Below are 18,261 nucleotides of genomic sequence, written 5' to 3' on the forward strand. Positions count from 1 at the left end.
CTGAGCATGGCACTCTGAGGCTCTCGTGTTGCTGGTGGTACCAGGCAACTGGAACTGAATCAACGGATGGTACCAGGCTTGTCTCCTGGCAGTGCCCTTCTGGCCTTGCCTGCCTTCTTGGGCAGGAAACCACAAACCTTGCAGGGCTGTATTTGCTGCTCCCTATTCTCCTCACCATTGGCTTTGGAGGGTCAGTAAAACTCCAAGAGTCTGGAGAACAGTTGGCCAGAGGGGTTGACCCTCATCATGGTCCTCTCCAGCATGGGACCAGGGACTCTGGTTCCCACACCCCAGCCCTGAATCTTGGACGTAGGAGAGAGGGAAGCATCTGAGTGCCTGCCGAAGGATCAAGAGGCTGGAATCCAATTCCAGACCCTCCCTCACAGACTTACCCGCCTCTCTACAACCCAACCTTGGAGATAAGAGCTGGGGCACTGGAGGACCACACGTGTGGCAAGGCATTGAGCCCTCCCAGCTGGAAAAGCCTCTGAATCTGCGACAAAGGGAACACAAAGCCAGCAATGACTCTCATAACCTCAATTCCCACCAAAGCACAGAGCATTTCCTGTCCCTTTTCCGTTATTTCACAAGCTGCCTCTTCTCACTTACCCACTGAGCTCAAGGACAGAGGGCCTTTTCTCCTCCCAGAAGCCAGTCAGCTGGCTCTGGCCTCTCCTGGTCAACACCATGGCCAAGACCCCTGGTGACTATCTGTTGCGCTCCCTGGAGGAGCTGGTGCCCTATGACTTTGAGAAATTCAAGTTCAAGCTGCAAAACACCAGCCTGGAGAAGGAGCAACAACGGATACCCCGAGGCCTGCTCCCGTCAGCCAGGCCGGTGAAGCTGGCCAGTCTTCTGCTCAGCCACTACGGGGAGAAGTATGCTGTGCAGCTGACCCTGCAGGTCCTGAGGGCCATGAACCAGCACCTCCTGGCAGAGGAGCTCCACAGGGCTATTGACCCAGGTGAGCAGACCCCCATGTCCCCTCCTCTGCTGGCTGTTCGTGAGTTGGGGTGGAAGGTGCAAGAATGAGCATGTGTTTGGACCAGTGCACTATGACTTGGGGACTAGGAGTCCCGCTCTATCAAGATGTTAGTGATTTGGCCAAGCAAGTCATTCTCCCTGCTTTGGAGCTGAACTAAGGTTCCCAATGGCTTAAAAGGGTGGTGGCGGGAGTAGGCAGCTGAGATTCTGACTCAGGGAAGGGTCAGGAGAGGCAGGAGCTAGATGACTGTTCCCAGAGAATTCCTCATGTTATTGATAATTAACACGTATGCACAGATGAGTCCCTGGGTGAGCAAAAGTGGCTTGCTAACCAATCGTATTAACAGGGTTGATAGGTAATCTTTTTATTGTTACCCACATAATTTTAGTTTTGAGTTTTTAATAATTTTTTATTGATTGATTTTAGAGAGAGAGAAATATAGATTTGTTGTCTTACTTATGTATGCATTCATTGGTTGTTTCTTGCGTGTGCCCTGACTGGGGATCGAGCCCACAACCTTGGCATATGGGGATGACACTCTAATCAACTGAGCTACCTGGCCAAGACTTGAGTTTTTCTTTTTTTAAACAAACAAACAAACAAACAAACAAATCCCATCACCAATTATCCCTACTACAACTTCTTTCACCTCCACCCACCCTTTTCCCCCTGCAATTGAGTTCTTTGCTAACACGTTTTACAAAGGCATTTAAAAATTGTTCACGAGGACTTTCTCCTCATTTCTTTTCCTTCCTCTCTTCCTTCCCTACCTTCCTTCTCCCTTTCTTTTTCTTCCTTTCTCTCTTCTCTCCTCTTCCTTCCTTTCATCTTTTCTTTCCTCTTTTCCTTCCTTCTCCTGCTTCTTCTTCTGTCTTTTGCTGTACTTTCCAATTTTGTTATATTGTGATTAGCTAATGTGGCCTATTCAATTTCTGCTTTTAAAGACTTTTTAAAGATTTTGGAGGATGGCTAACACATGATCATTAAAAAAAATATTCTTTGGTGTTTGAATTTTTCTTCTATTTCTACATTTTGAATACATTAGAGCCCTGGCTGGTTTGGCTCACTGGATAGAGCGTCAGCCCTCGGACTGGGGGGTCCCGGGTTCGATTCCAGTTAAGGGCATGTACCTTGGTTGCGGGCACATCCCCAGTGGGGGGTGTGCAGGAGGCAGCTGATCGATGATTCTCTCTCATCGATGTTTCTGGCTCTCTATCCCGCTCCCTTCCTCTCTGTAAAAAATCAATAAAATATATTTTAAAATAAAAGAATACATTAGAAATTATTTTCATGTGTTTCTATGTGGTAGAACAGTTTAAATAACAAAAATTATCTGCTCTTTGAAAAAGTGACAGAACTAAACCAACTGTAATCTGAATCCAGAATAACTTGATGAATGGAATTTTTAAATTAGTTTTTCATGCTCTAAAATCTGCATCTTCAGGATTTCTCACCAGTTCTTAAGTCAGTTTTGAAAACTCCTGTTTTCCTACAAAGCCAACAGCAAAGTGTTTTAAACTACTCTGAAGTAATTTCAATAAGAGCTTCCTCAAACCAAATATTAAGGTGCTAATTACAGGGTATCTTCATCTCTTTATTAGAGTAGTGGTTTTCAAATTATATCTGAGGGTGATATTTCAGGGATTCCTTTGAATATTAGCAAATACTTGATTTAAATTTTATTAAATTTGTTACTAACAAGACTAACAAATTAATATTAAAATGTATCAGTAACCAAATTTTAAAATACTGAAGGCCACCAGTGTGATAGTTCATGCTGTACCTGAACTCCTTTTTATGTAAATCTTGGAATTAAGCCTTTTCTGTCATTTCTGTTTTATTAAACAGTATCCTGACATTTCCAGGCAAGCTGTGTGTTGTTTTCTTTCATTACCATTTACACTTACTTATCTGTGTGAGTTGTGATTTTCTTCAACTCATGAAACCAAAGGAAAAACAAATAAATTACTTCCTAAATCATAACCCAATTTCAAAATTTTGGCCAAACACCTTAATTATCGCTTTCCAGTTCTATTGAGAAATAACCAACATATATTACGTATAAGTTTAAGGCATGCAGCATAATGTTTCATTTACATATATTGTGAAATGATTGCCAAATAGGTTCAGTTAACACCCATCTTCTCCTCTGGTAAAATGAGAACTCGGGATTTATGCTCTTAACTTTCCAGTACAAAATGCAGCAATGCGGAAATTCCTCTCACCCCTGTCTGGGGGGAATGCCACCCAGTACCCTCTTCAAAAGAAATTACTCTCCTGAGGGTTTTCGGGCATGAATAATGTGAATTCGGGCTGAAGCATAAGAAAGAGGACTTATGTTTACAAATCTTCAGGAGAGATTTTCTTTTTCTGCTCTATCTGATGTCAACATCTACAGGTACACATCCAGCTGTTCCCTTCTGTATGGAAGGTTTTCTTTAAAACCTTTAAATATGGATTTTCAAACACTCAGGAGTAGAGGATACTAAGATGAAGTCTCTTTGTACCCATCACCCTTCAATGATCACCACTACTTTGCCATTCTGAATACTTCTATTCTTCCCTTGCTTACTGTGATAATTGAGTTTTGTTTTCCTGGCGAGTTTTGTTTGTTTGTTTTTTATTAAAGTAACATTGGTTGATAATATCATATAAATTTCTGGTATAATTATAATTTGATAACTGTATACACTAGATAGAGCAGGGGTTCTCAACCTTCCTAATGCTGCGACCCTTTAATACAGTTCCTCATGTTGTGGTGACCCCCAACCATAAAATTATTTTCGTTGCTACTTCAAAACTGTAATTTTGCTACTGTTATGAATCGTAATGTAAATATCTGATATGCAGGATGTATTTTCATTGTTACAAATTGAACATAACGAAAGCATAGTGATTAATAAAAAAAAACCCAGTATCTAATTATATATGTTTTCCGATGGTCTTAGGCGACCCCTGTGAAAGGGTCTTTTGACCCCCAAAGGGGTCGCTACCCACAGGTTGAGAACCGCTGATATAGAGTGTGCTCATCATCAAAAGTCTAATTTCCACCTGTTAATTCTTTATTGATTGATCTTATAAGGGAATTCTTTACTGATTGATTTTATAATCACACACAAATTTATACCAATAAACTAGGATTTTATTTATGTATGAAGAATTCTGTTTTTGGAATTCTGATATTGGAAACAAATCCTCCTGCCTAAAAAGTTTGAAAGCACTATTTGAAGAATATATAGCAAATAGTATGTTCTTATTTCATGGTAACTTACTGCTATTGTCTAGAATATTCTGAACTTCTCTAATCTCTGAGAGGATTCTCTCTTCTTTCTCCCCAGCCCTGGGCCCTAAGCACCTGACATTTTCATGCCCTTGCATCTCCTTGTCTTTTCAGAATATCCGATACAAGAAAGTGGCACTGACTGTCCAGCAATGTCTTGTTCCTCGGGGGAGAATAAGCCCAAGAGCCTGAAGATGCCAAATGGCCTGGAAGGGGACAGACAGCAGCAAAGTGGTGATGGAGCAGCCAGCCAGCCCGAGGCTGGGAAGGGGCCCCAGAAGAAGCCTCAGGGCAAACGGAGAGATCAGAAGGGCTCAGAGGGCCTGGATGTGCAGGGCAAGCCCGGGGCCAGGGGTGTGACTCTGTGTTCCAGGAGAAGCACACTCCCCAGCAAGCAGCCAGGGGAGAAGGGCAGTGAGTCCAGTGTCAGGCTCCGCAGGAATGCCAGCTCTGCAGGAAGGCTCCAGGGGCTCTCCAGTGGGTCGTATGCTGGGTCCCTGGGAAGGAAAGAATGCAAGGCATCTGAAGCACGTTCACCTTCAAAAAAGAATCGACCCAGAAGTCTTGAATTTACCATTTCTTTCAGAGAGAGAGCTCTCTCCAATCTAGAAACTCTTCTGCCTCAGGAGAAAGTGAAAAGTGAGAATCTGGACTCAGCAGCTACCCCCAGCAAAGTGGCCACTCTGGATGTAGGGGCTACTATGGCTGTTGAGAAAGGCTCCAGAAATCCAGAACATTCTGTGATCGTGGATAGGGGAACACTCAGGAATACACTTTCCAATGTACTGTTGGATGGAAAGGAGACGACCTGGGAGCATCCAGAATACACAGCACTTTTGGAGAAAAATAGAATTGAGGGTCCAGAGATCCCTAAGACCTTGGGGGAGGCAGTAGGCAGTGAGCTTTCAAATCCAGAAGTCCCCCCGTCTTCAGGTAAGAAAGGACCCCAGAATCCAGAAGACCTGGTATCCTTAGGAAGGGAGACCTCCACAGACCTCCTTTTATCCCCCTCTGTAGTTACTGGACTTTTGGTTGTCCCCTAAGGTCCCCAACCCTTTGAGAATCTGTTGGAGGCTGTAAATCCTGGGGGGGGGAAAAATGCACATCTTCACAAATTGTTGTTTCAAATTTGTTAGTTCTTACACACTCTGAAATGCTTTAGAGTTCCCAGGGCTTTATGAACCCCAGGTTGAGTATCTGAGTAAGACTGGGTAAAAATATCCCCTTCTCTCAATACCCCCAGAGCAGTATGTCATGGGGTTGAGAATCTGCCATTTGCGCCTCTCTGGGCAGAGAGAAGAGCTGTTGGCCAAAACCCTAGGTCTCTTACTAAGGAGGAAGAAATTAGGATTATGTTGGGTTTTGAATGACAGAAACACTATAGTAACAGTAACTAAACAAGATAGAAGTTTGTTCCTCTTTCACATAAATCATAAGCAGATGGTCCAGGGCAGATGTGGTACCCTATGGGCCAAAACCCAGGCTCCTGCTGTTTTTCTTCTCATCAAGTTTGCTTTTAAACTCATGGTCTCAGATAGTGGCATCCTCATTCCAGGAAGCAGGATAGAGAGACAAAGAACAGTATCACTTAGGGAAAGTTTCTAGAAGTTTCCAGGAGTTCCTAGAAGCTGGTTGTGACAGCTCCATCTACATCCCTCTAGTCAGAATATAGTCAAATGGCCACAACCAACTGCAAAGGAGGCTGAGAAATGTAGTTTTATTTGGGGGGTGTTGAGTCGGGGGAATCAGCCATATGGACAACAAACAATTCTATCACAAGGGAAGGAGGCGAGAATGATTATTGGGGGACTTCTTACAGTCTCACAGATATAGAAATTTCTGAAAGGAAGAGGTGGGAGGGCCCTAATGGATTGTGTTTCTATTTCTTCTTGGATCTCCTGTTATTTCTGCCTGTCTTTTTTTAATTTTTAAAGTTTATTTTAGAGAGAAAAGGGGAGGGAGAAGAAAGGGAGGGAAAAAGATATATATTTATTTATTGTTCTACTGTTCCACTTACTTATGCATTCATTGGTTGATTCTTGTATGTGCCCTGACCTGGGATCAAACCTGCAACCTTGGCGTATCAGGACAATGCTGTACCAGCTAAGCTACCCGGCCAGGACCTGTCATTTCTGCTTTGTAAAGTTGTGCTATGGTCTTGGGGCAGAGCTAGTCACAATAACATGGCAGATTACACCCTTTAGCCTTAGAAATATCCCCTTCTTTACTTTCATTTCATGCTCCATGAACCTGGGTGTGAAAGGCGGTCCATTTGTTCCTTCATTTAATGCACTTCCCCAAAGGCTCACCAGGTGCCAGGGACTTTGCTAGGGGCGGGGGCGTCTAGCTATGAGCCAGTCAATGTCTCCTGGGCGTTTCCTACTCAAGTCATGAGTGGCCTGGGTGGTTTTAAGTCCTAAAGCAAACACTCGTCCAAATGTCTTGCTGTCTTTATATCAACTGCTAGATCCGTGTGTGTGTGGGAGGAAGGCATAGGATTTACAGCAAAAGGCCTTTCTTTAGGATAAGTCCCCAAGAATTCCAGGTCTCAGGGCTGTCATGAGATCTAGCCCTTAACTCTCAGTCAAAGGGACTTGTCTGCTGCCTTGCTGGAGAGGAATCGGAGGGGGGCAAGCTAGGAAGTGGCCACAGGTCAATGGAGAACTCCCGAGTCCCGGGTGTGGGCTCTTTCTCCGCTGTGCTTTTGCATCACCCCTTCGTCACATCTGGGGGTTGTCACTCAGGGGGTTTTTCTACTGCTGTGTTCCCAGGGAGGCCGCAGGATGAAGCTGTGTGTCCCCTCTCCCGGGCCCAGGAAGGAGACCTGGTTGGTAGCACTTGTGTGCATGATTCCTGGAGCTGCTCCATTGCTTCTAAGGATCCCAAGGCCTCAGATGGTTGCTTGCCCAACTGCCTCAGGTGTCAGGTCTCGCTCCCAGGGAAGAGTTCTGGAGGCATCGAGCCGCAGGAGGGTCCATTGATGGGCAGCCTGAGCCCCACGCCCCAGCCGCAATGTACGCGTCACAGGAAGCAGGTCCAGCTGCTCTTCTGCGAAGACCACAGGGAGCCTATTTGCCTCATCTGCAGCCTGAGTCAGGAGCACCGAGGCCACCGGGTGCGCCCCATCGAGGAAGCTGCCCTGGAATACAAGGTAGGGCTTCCTGCCTAGGGGCCCTTCTCTGCTGGGCACTTGGACATATGGGGGCCTGCTTCCTTTGCCCAATGACGCTAGGAGGTTGGTGCATTAGCTGCCACTCTTGAGCTGTAAATGGCAAAAACACAATATAAACCTGGACAGCAAAGAAAAACTTTACCAGTGCAGGTAGCTGAGAGGTCCAGGGGCCTTGCTTCAGGTATGGCGAAATGCAGGTGCTCACAGGAGGTCATTAGAATTTCTCTTCCTCTTGGCTCTGCTTCCCTTAGTGTGATGGATTCCTTCTTTCTCTTTCCTGGGCATCCCTCCCTTTGCTTTTGGCTGCAGCACCCTCAGCGTTATGCCCTAAAGCAGATTCTCCCCTCTAGAGTTGGCACCAACTGAACATAGCTGGAGCCAAGTTTAAGCTTCAACAAGTGCTCTTTGTCCAGGAGCAAATTCAGAAGGAGCTGGAGCATCTGAAGGCGTTGAGAAGATCTGGAGAAGAGCAGAGATCTGAAGGGGATAAGAACACTGCAAACTACCTGGTAAGGCAAAGGGTGTTCCATGGCCAGTCCTCACTCAGGTTCACCCCTGCAGGAGGGAGGGACAGACAGTAAACAGGGGTCTGCAAGGTTCTATTCTGGTTCACAGGGAAGCAGAGCTGATCATATATTTAGAATGATCTGCTCTTGGCTGCAGTGGGGGAGGGGTACGGGTGTCCAAGGATGAGCTGCCCCTAGAGCTCGGAGGGAGGGGCATCTCTGAGGACCTTGTCACACTTTCTCATTCTCACCACAAAATGGTTTAGAGGAACTAATGCCAGTGCCTGTGGCTGAGGGATGGGCTTGAGGAACAGGGAGGACTTCACAACTTTGAATACTTCTCTTTATTGCTCTCAGCATTGTTCTCCATTTTATTTTTTTACAAAAACCATATTGATTTTTAAAATTCAAGCGCTTAAAATACACATTTTCTTTAGAACCGCGGTCTTGCAATGCCACAGATTACTGGCCTTCCCCTGTGGAGCTGGTGTCCAGCCTCTTGGATGTGTAAATTGCTTCCATTTTACCTGCAAGTGAAGGCACCTACCCCAAGGCACTTCGACTTACCTCATGCACTTTTGCTGGTTGGATCCTCTCTCCCTCTCTGGGTTCCAGATTTCTTTTGGGACCCATCACATTGCAATGGGAAACAGACAAAGATAAAAAAGAATGGGAGGAAGGTGGCATTGGCCCAGTGCCTGACTTTTGGGAAACTCCTAAATTGTAGTAAAATAAAAACCCTTTCCTATAACCCCAGGAGGCTTCAAACTTATGGATGGAACAGAGGTCAGGGATGTCCCCTGAGAAGGATGTCAGGAATCTGAGCTGCTCAGGGAAACTAGGGAGACAAGAGGGTCTAGCCTTCACTTAAGAAATTCACAGTGGCCCACACACTGAAGGGGCCTTGTTTACAGGCTCACTCCCAGGCCCAGTTGGGGCACGTGCAGGAGGTGACAGATGGATGTTTCTCTCTGTCTCTCCCCGAGCCTTCCTCCCTCCCCTCCACTCTCAATGGAAAAAATATCCTTGGGTGAGGAAATTTAGTCCTGTCCTTTGAGCCCAAAATGATGAGACTTCTTTTTTTTTTTTTTTTAATAAATGTTATTGATTTTTTACAGAGAGGAAGGGAGAGGGATAGAGAGTTAGAAACATCGATGAGAGAGAAACATCGATCAGCTGCCTCCTGCACACCTCCTACTGGGGATGTGCCCGCAACCCAGGTACATGCCCTTGACCGGAATCGAACCTGGGACCCTTCAGTCCGCAGGCCGACGCTCTATCCACTGAGCCAAACCGGTTTCGGCATGATGAGACTTCTTAAGTCCAGTCTTAGTGGATCTAAGAGGCCCTCACCCTCCTGGGAGGAAGGAAAAGGTGCTCTAGCCACTGCACCTCTCCAGAGAAGCTTCCTAGTGATGATGAGAAACAGGGTGAGAGAACTAATGGGTGACCAGTGTGCAATGGTAGTGGAAGTCAAATTCACTTACATTCAAATAAATGGACTAACTAGCCCATTCAGAGCCATACTGAGAACCTTCTGCATGCCCGCACTTGGGGCAGGGGAGCAGGGATTGGAGAGGTTTCCCTTCTGGAGAGCTTGGTGGTCATAATCTTGTCCATTTATGACCCCAAGTATATGCCATCCTCACACTAGCTTTCAAGGAAAAAGGTGACATCAGATATCTGTGTCCTGTGGCTGCTGTAATAAAATACCACCAACTGGGTGGCTTAAACCACAGAAACTTACTATCTTGCAGTTCTGGAAGCTAGAAGTCAGAAATCAAGGTCTTGGCAGGGTTGGTTCCTTGAGGGCCATGAGGGAAGGACATGTTCCAGGCTTCTCTTCTCAAGTTGTAGGTGTCTATCTTTTCCCTGTCTCTTCACATGGTGTTCTCCTCATGTTCGTGTCTGTGTCCAAATTTCCCCACTCCAGTGGCCTACCCCACTCCAGTATTACCTCATCTTAACGAATTGCATCTGCAAAACTCCTATTCCCAAAGAAGATCATATTCTCAGGTACTGGGGGTTAGAAATTTAACATGAATTTTAGAGGGAACCCAATTTAACCCGTAACAGCAGGTTTTAGGGCATTTTCCCAGAGCCAGTCCCTTCCACCCTCAGTCTGCTGTGGAAAGGTTCTGGTCCATTTGGCCGCCTTCTCTGGAATGCAGGCCTCTAAGAAAGCCTGCTTCTTATCCACCTCCAGGAGGTGGGCTTCTGGGGATTCCCTGGGCACACACACCCACCTTATTGCACAGACCCTTTTACCTCCCTGTCCCCTGTTCCCAGAAACAAACTGAAATCCAGAAGCAGAGAGTCAGGTACCAGATGGAGCAGTTCTGCCGGTTTCTGGAGCAGCAAGAGCGGCTCTTTGTGGCCTGGCTGGAGAAGCTGGCACAGACCATTGACCAGGTCAGGGAGACATATGACACCAAAGTGTCCAGGGACATTGCCCTTCTCACCGAGCTGATTGAGGAGCTGGAGACCAAGCAGTGCCAGCCGGAATGGGAGCTTATGCAGGTGAGTGTGGCTGGACCTGCCCTTGCCCTGCCCATTGTTCCCAGTAGGAAGACATGGGCTCCTAACACAGACACCTGCTCTGCCCCAGCCAGGGGGTGAGGTCCTTGGGCCCAAGGGTGGGACTTGGTCTTGGTGACCCACAATGCCTCTTGTGCCCAGATCCCTTTTGTGAGCTCTTAGGAGCCCAGAGTGGCTCAGAATGAGGGGATCTCCTGGCATCTCCCAGAAGAGATCAGCAGGACTTGGGTGCAGTTCTGTTCAGGCCACAGCTGGGCTGCACCTTGGGGAATTAGAATTAAAATTGGGAGAGGTGCCCCAGGTTTGCGGATGCACTGGGACTCAGGAAGAGAGGCCAGTAGTTAGTGCAGCCCCTAGGAGATTGGTAACGGAGAGCTTCCCTCTTTTTTCTCCTAGGACATCGGAGTAACCCTGCACAGGTACCGAGAGCTCCCCTGGTGATCCCTTGGGTGTCCTGCAGGAAGCATTTTGGGAAGGCAGTCCTAGAAGGGAGATGTTCCCAGCCCTGGGTCTGGGACTCCTTCCTGGGCTCCTCCCATTTCCTGCTGCTACCTAAGGCCTTTCTGGGTTTGTGTAGCAAAAACTGGAGTGTGATCGGGAGGAAGAAAATGGGGTTGACACTGGAAGAATGAATACAGCCTGCCATGCTGTTAGTGGTGTCCTAAGAAACTTCCCTAATAGATTGTGTCCTATGCAATTCACCTCAAGAAAACTGTTCCTGCAGAGTGCCTGTAGCCTCAGGGAGGGAAGCACTTTCCTGGAGTGGAGCTGCAAAGCCCCGCAGGCGGGGGAGGGAATGGAAGGGAGGAGGCCGGAAATTACAATCACCCCCTGAGCTTTACAAAATCCTGACATCCAGGCTAGGGCTGGTGACTTAAAGCTGAATCTTCAGGAGTGTAACTCAGGAATCAATATTTCAAGTCTTTTTTTTTTTTTTTGTGGTAAAATATACATAACATAAAATTTACCATTTTAATCATTTTTAAATGTATGTTTAGTGGCATTAAGTACATTCACATTATTATGCAACCATTACCACCATCCATCTCCAGAACTTTTTCATCTTTCCAAATGGAAATTCCATACCATTAAACATCTCATTCCCCCCAACCCCAGCCCCTGGCACTCAACACTCTACTTTCTGTCTTTGTGAATTTGACTATTCTAACTACTTCATGTAAGTGGAATCAAAAAATATTTGTACTTTTGTGTTTGGCTTATTTCCTTTAGCATAATGTCTACATGCTATAGCAGGTGTCAGAATTTCATTCCTTTTTTAAGGCTGAATAATATTCCATTGTATGTATATATCATATTTTGTTTATCCAGTCTTCCATCAATGGACACTAGATTGCTTCCACCTTTTGGCTATTGTGTATAATGCTATGAATATTGATATAGACATATTTGTTTGAGTCTCTGCTTTCAATTCTTTTGGGTATATCCCCAGATATGGAATTTCTCTATCATGTAGTAATTCTATGTTTAGTTTTTTTGAGGAACCACCATAATATTTCCCACAGTGTCTGGACAATTTTACATTCCCACCAGCAATGTACAAGGGTTCAACTTTCTCTACATCCTTACTAAAGCTTGTTCTTTTTCTTTTTAAATTGTTTTTATTGATTGATTTTAGAGAGGCAGGAAAGGGGAGAGAGAAACACTGATTTGTTGTTCCACTTATTTATGTTATACCTTGGTTGATTTTTGTACATGCCCTGACCAAGGATCAAACCCACAACCTTAGTATATTGAGATGACACTTTAACCAACTGAGCTACCTGGCCAGGGCTATTTTTGTTCTTAACAACAGCCATACTAATGGGTGTGAAGTAATATTTCATTGTGTTTTTTCCTCATCTATTATCATTTTATTTCAATAGAAAGAAAATGACTGAGGAAGTATAATTAATTTGACACAGATAATTCTGGGCTGAGCATTTCAATATCAGAAGCATTTTAAAGCTATTATTAAAATTCGTTGTGGTTTTAACATCAGTGCTTTTAAAAACTCCCCAGGTGAGCCTGGCTGGCTTGGCTCAGTGGTTGAGTGTCGACCTATGAACCAGGAGGTCATGGTTCAATTCCCAGTCAGGGTACATGCCCAGGTTGTGGGCAGCTGATCAATGATTCTCTCTCATCATTGATATTTCCATCTCTCTCTCCCTCTCCCTTCCTCTCTGAAATACATAAAAATAGATTAAAAAAAATAAAAACTCCCCAGGTGATGCAAATTCATGGTCAAAGTTGAGGACCAATGTTTAGAACTTGAAGTCCAGGGAGGAATTTTTTTGCAAAGCCCAGGTGGGGCTGGGTGTGCCCTGTGGAGGCTGTACCTCCCTCCATTTTATGGGAGCTTGGGCCACTCCATGCTCCAGCCCTCTCTGGACAATAGTCTTTTATCTTTAGAGTCAAGACAGTGACTGTCCCTGAGCCATGGGCCACCCCTCTAGAGGTGAAAGAGAAGATCCACCTGCTCCTCCAGAAATCAGAGTTTGTGGAGAAGAGCATGAAGCATTTCTCAGGTAGGTGGGCTTGGAGGAAGATAGAAGGTGCCCACTCACTTCCTCCCAGAGATCCATGTAGCCCAGAGCCCCCGAGCATCCCTTCTCCATCTCTCAGTCTTCTGATTCTGCCTTCAGCCTCCTTCTGATCTGTCCCTAGCTGGGGAAATTAACTCTAGTTCTCTTTCTCCTTTAGGAACCCTGCGTTCAGAAATGGAAACCTTCAATGGTAAGTACTGTGGTGGTGGTATGTGCTGAGCAGGAGTTATTATGGTATTTCCTTGTACTGTTGATTTCTGGGCATTATTTAGAAGACAGTGAGAAAAATACCTGTAACAAAGGCAAGAGAAAGGTCGTAACAGGCCCTCACAGGTTCTGTGCGAAACTCCTTTAGCTGGGTCAACTCACCAGACCAGAGAGGCCGTGGTGCCTGGGAGGAATGGGGTTATATCCAAGCAGAGGAATCAGGTCCTGAGCATATGGGTTCTTGTCTTTCCTTGTTGTGGGGATCCAGGTAGATTTAGCCCTCTGAGTGGGAATGCTCAGGATTTCCCCCCTCATCTCTTTTTTTTCTCTGTAGTTCCAGAACTGATTGATGCTCAGGCACATGCCGGTAAGTACAAGATCAAGGCGAGTGGTCTTGGCCTGATGGATCCCTGTCCATGTTTTCTGGAGGTGGGGTGAACCTGTGGGGATGTTGCCCATTGACTCCCAGCTAGGTATTCTAATTCTCTCTGCAGTTAATGTGATTCTGGATGCAGAAACTGCCCACCCCAACCTCATCCTCTCTGATGACCTGAAGAGTGCTAGACTTGGAAACAAGTGGATCCATATGCCTGACAGTCCAGAAAGATTTGATAGCTGCATCTTTGCCCTGGGCTCTCCAAGCTTCCGCTCTGGCCGTCATTACTGGGAAGTGGAGGTGGGAGACAAGACAGGGTGGGTCCTGGGTATTTGCAAGGCATCCACAAGCAGAAAGGGGAACATGACTCTGTCGCCGGAGAATGGCTACTGGGTGGTGATGATGATGAAGCGAAATGAGTACCAGGCATCCACCTTTCCCCCGACCCGCCTGCGGATGAGGGAGCCCCCCAGGCGTGTGGGCATCTTCCTGGATTACAAGGCTGGAGATATTTCCTTTTACAATGTGACAGCCAAATCGCACATCTACACATTCACCAGCTTCTCTTTCTCTGGGCCCCTTCAAGCGATCTTCAGCCCTGGGACACATGATGGAGGGAAGAACATGGATCCTCTCACCATCTGTCCAGTCGGTGACCAGGGGCCTCACTGAAAGCCCTACACTTTGTATCTCTCTTCCAACTCCCAGCCTTGTACTTTGAACTTATACTCTCGCCAGTTATTATTGAACGTATATTGGGTTCTGGGTGCTTTGGGAAATATAATAAATCAGAGAATAGTCCTTGTGTCCTAGGAGCTTATGGAATAGTAGTAGAAATAAGCTAGGTACTCAAATAATGGTAAACCAAGGGTGAAGAGAACACATATGCTGATGACATGCCATGTTTTTTTCAGAGTAGAAAGTGCATGGCTTAATAAACCCTTGTATGGATTAGCACCCTAAGATGCTCCGGCGACAGAGATTCCACCCTCATGTTCCCTCAGTACCCATGGCAAGGATATGTCCCCTCATTTTATTCTCCCCTGTCTTGAGGACTTGTCTAGGGAGGAAAAATAAGCAAAGTAGCTTGCTATAAATTTTTTTTGTATCTGGATTAATGAACTATGGTTCTTAAGAGTATTGGCTGTGCCTGATAAATAAACTGATTAGAAGATTTAATCATAATTCCATTTGCTGTTGCTTGATTGATTGCTGTGAGATACCATTTCCCCACTGAACACCATGAAAGAGATGGAGCTACGGTGGTGGGAAAACATTTGACATATATTCTAAGTATCACATTTTCTGTCCTAATCTCTGTCTGAAAATCTGTGGGAATATTAGGTGCTTTAGTTCACAGATGTCCCGCTATCATCCCCCATTTAAAGACATGTAAAGAGAAAGGATATAAGGGGTGGGGGGATCAAATCAAGATTAAACTCCAAATTCTTCCTACCGCACCTCCTCTTTCCACATCTGCACACTAGAGCCAAATTGGATTCCAGTTCTCCATGGTTATGACCAGACCACAAAACACATGCTTTGCTGTCTTTATGGAGCTTGGTTCTATGCGAATAATCTATATGCTGACACAGTTCACGTGCCCTACTTGTTTAGCTATTCCCTATGGTTGGTGATTTATTACTCCCAATTATCCCTTACTAATAACCTTTTCACAACCAGCTTTGTATATATTTCCCCCCACCTCCCCAAACACTTATTTTTTTCTCCTGTTATTCCTAAAATGGTTCTAAAATATAAACTATTTGATAACACTTACTACAGTGGCCAGACAATCCTTCAGAAAGATTAAAAAATGTTTCTGCCCAAAGCAATGTTTGACTTTTTTTTTTTTTCTGATTTAACAGAGATGTAATGGGGTTTTACCTGTGTTTCATATCATTAATATTTATTGAGGCACTGAATTTTTCCAAGTGAATTTCTACTTTTTGTTTCCTTCTATAGAAATTATATAGCTCCTTTGACTATTTACTTATAGAATCTAGATACTTAACTATTTTTGTTTGTAGTAGTTCTTTATAAATATTTTAGATACTAAACATTTGTATATGTAAGATGAAATTTTCCCTGTGTCTGGTGGTTTTTTATTGTTATATAATTCACATATCATACAATTCACTCTTTTAAAGTATATAGTACTTCCTATTCCTACATGCTTGCCTTCTCCCACAACCACATCAAATTACAACTAAATTATACAACCACCCTTGAGAACCATCTGAAGACTAGCTGAACAAAACTCGTACAACTGAGGATATAATAAGAAGTCTCACAAGATTGGTAGGAGGGCAAAGACATGAAACAGGCTGGTCCCAGCCTGGTCTCAGCTATGGAGGTCCTCCCTGTGGAGCCAGGGGTCCCAGCGCTACACTGGGCACAGACCATAGCACCGGTGCCAGGAAAAGGATTCTCCAAAACATCTGGCTGTGAAAATCAGTGGAGATTCTGTCTGGGTGACATGGAGGGCTGCTGTTGTCCCAGGTATTCCTTCGCAAGGGCCTGTGTACAAACTTACTTGCTGACATACTCACTGACTCTGACTCCAGTTCAGGGACAGCACTCAAAAAATTGCAGGAAGAGACTGGATGAAACTGACTTGTTTGGCTTTTGGAAGGCTGGAGGAGCAGCTCTCCCTGGGACTAAACTGCTGCAAGCACCATTGTTCCTTTGTTGAATCCTCCCTGCACACAGCCAGCAAACACAGGCTGATACCAAATCTGAGTTACTATCAAACTCACCCCACACTGTTGATTCCCTGAAACCCACCCTATTTAACTCACACGCCAACCCAAACCTCTTTCAGTGGCTGTTCCTCGCAAACTGCCAGTCTGGGCCCACACTGTGTGGACTTTCATCAAATCTCTAAAAGGTCCACAAACTCCAAACAAACAGCAGTCGGCCTGGGCATGACCACTACCTCTGGTTAACTGGCCCAGGACTAGTGGCGGTAGTCCTTGGTCTGCACCAGAGCCTCTCCCAAGTGTTTCCAAGTCCAGCACAGGCACTATCAAACAAATCACTTTGTAGTTCACATCACTTGTCCCCAGACCAGGCACGGGTAATGGCTGATCTGGGCCTGCACTGGAGCCCCTCCCAAAAGGCCCCAGAACCAACACACCTGGTGGCTGGCTTCAGATCATACCAGAGCATCACCAAATTAGCTCCATAAATGACACAAACAACCTGTAGACTCCACAAGCACCAGAGCCTCAGTACAGTGACTAACTCTCCACAGAGTCAACCCCCGCACTCTAGCTCATACACTATAGTCACAGCCAGTCCTCACAGTCAGTCCACCTTAGGGTCAAGCCCACCACTGACATGTCAATGGCAATCAAAGCTCAACTAGAACAGGAGAGCACACAAAATGATACCAGGAACACCCCTGAAGCACACAGCTCAGGTGAGCAGGGAGTCTTCACCACTGGGCCCCACAGGACACCTACTAGATAAGGTCACCTTGCCAACACTGTGAAACATAGATCTACCTAATACATAGAAACAGATACAGGGAGGCAGCCAAAATGAGGAGACAAAGAAACATGTCCCAGATGAAAGAACAGGACAAAACTCCAGAAAAAGAACTAAACAAAATGGAGGCACAGAATCTACTGAATACAGAGTTCCAAACACTGATTATAATGATGCTCAGTGAACTTACACAAGGAGGGGAAACCATTCAAAAGAACCAGTCAGAAATGAATACTAAAATAACTGAAATGAAGACTATATTAGATGAAATCAATAGATTAGATGAAGAAGAAAATCAAATCAGCAATTTGGAAGGCAAGCTAATGAAAAACACCCCATCAGCCCTGGCTGCGTGGCTCAGTTGGTTGGAACATTATCCCAAAATTTGTGGGTTCAATTCTTGGTCAGGACACATATAGGTTGTGGATTCAATCCCCAGTTAGGGCATGTATGGGAGGCAATAGGTCAATGTTTCTCTCTCACACATTGATGTCTCTCTCTTTCTCTCTCTTCCTTCCTCTCTCTCTAAAATCAGTAAAACATATCATCAGGTGAGGATTAAAAAAAAACAAACACCACCCAATCAGAACAGCAAAAAGAAAAAAAGAATTTTTAAAAATGAGGAGAGTTTAAGGGACCTCTGGGATACCGCAACAACATTGCATCATAGGGGTACCACAAAAAGAAGAGAGAGCAAGAGATTGAAAACCTACTTGAAATAGACATACAAGTCCAGGAAGCACAGAGCGTCCCAAACAAGATGAGCCCCAAAGAGACCTGCATCAAGACACATCATAATTAAAATGCCAAAGGTTAAAGACAGGGAGAAAATTAAAAGCAGCAAGAGAAAAGCAATTAGTTATCTATAAGAGAGCTCCCATAAAATTGTCAGCTGACTTCTCAACAGGAACTTTGCAGGCCAAAAGGGACTGCCATGAAATATTCAAGTGATGAAAAACTGGACCTACAACCAAGATTACTCTACCTAGCAGGGCTATCATTTAGAATCAAAGGAGGGTAAACAGTTTGCCAGACAAGAAGAACCTAAAGGGATTCATCACCAACAAATCAGCATTAAAGAACTGTTAAAGGCCCTTGCTCTTCTTCTTTTTTTTTTTTAAACATATTTTATTGATTCAGAGAGTAAGGGAAAGGGAGACAT

The 18,261-nt window shown here is 45.0% G+C and overlaps 1 protein-coding gene across 2 annotated transcripts; it reads left to right on the forward strand.

The window, feature by feature from the left end:
* Positions 1-538: 538 nt before the first annotated feature.
* MEFV (MEFV innate immuity regulator, pyrin) lies at positions 539-15,244 on the forward strand. Of its 2 annotated transcripts, none has more exons than XM_036310529.1 (10): positions 539-964; positions 4,380-5,198; positions 7,037-7,416; positions 7,851-7,946; positions 10,233-10,463; positions 10,878-10,900; positions 12,891-13,006; positions 13,182-13,214; positions 13,566-13,598; positions 13,705-15,244. In XM_036310529.1, the coding sequence occupies exons 1-10, from the start codon at positions 688-690 to the stop codon at positions 14,277-14,279; spliced, it is 2,583 nt and encodes an 860-aa protein (XP_036166422.1). In that variant the 5' UTR covers positions 539-687; the 3' UTR covers positions 14,280-15,244. The 2 variants fall into 2 exon arrangements, with proteins under 2 accessions (XP_036166422.1, XP_036166423.1); XM_036310530.1 differs by having other exon boundaries at positions 542-964; positions 13,726-15,242.
* Positions 15,245-18,261: the final 3,017 nt, after the last annotated feature.

This window comes from Myotis myotis, unplaced genomic scaffold (genome assembly GCF_014108235.1).
Source record: "Myotis myotis isolate mMyoMyo1 unplaced genomic scaffold, mMyoMyo1.p scaffold_m19_p_5, whole genome shotgun sequence".
Classification (NCBI taxonomy): domain Eukaryota; kingdom Metazoa; phylum Chordata; class Mammalia; order Chiroptera; family Vespertilionidae; genus Myotis; species Myotis myotis.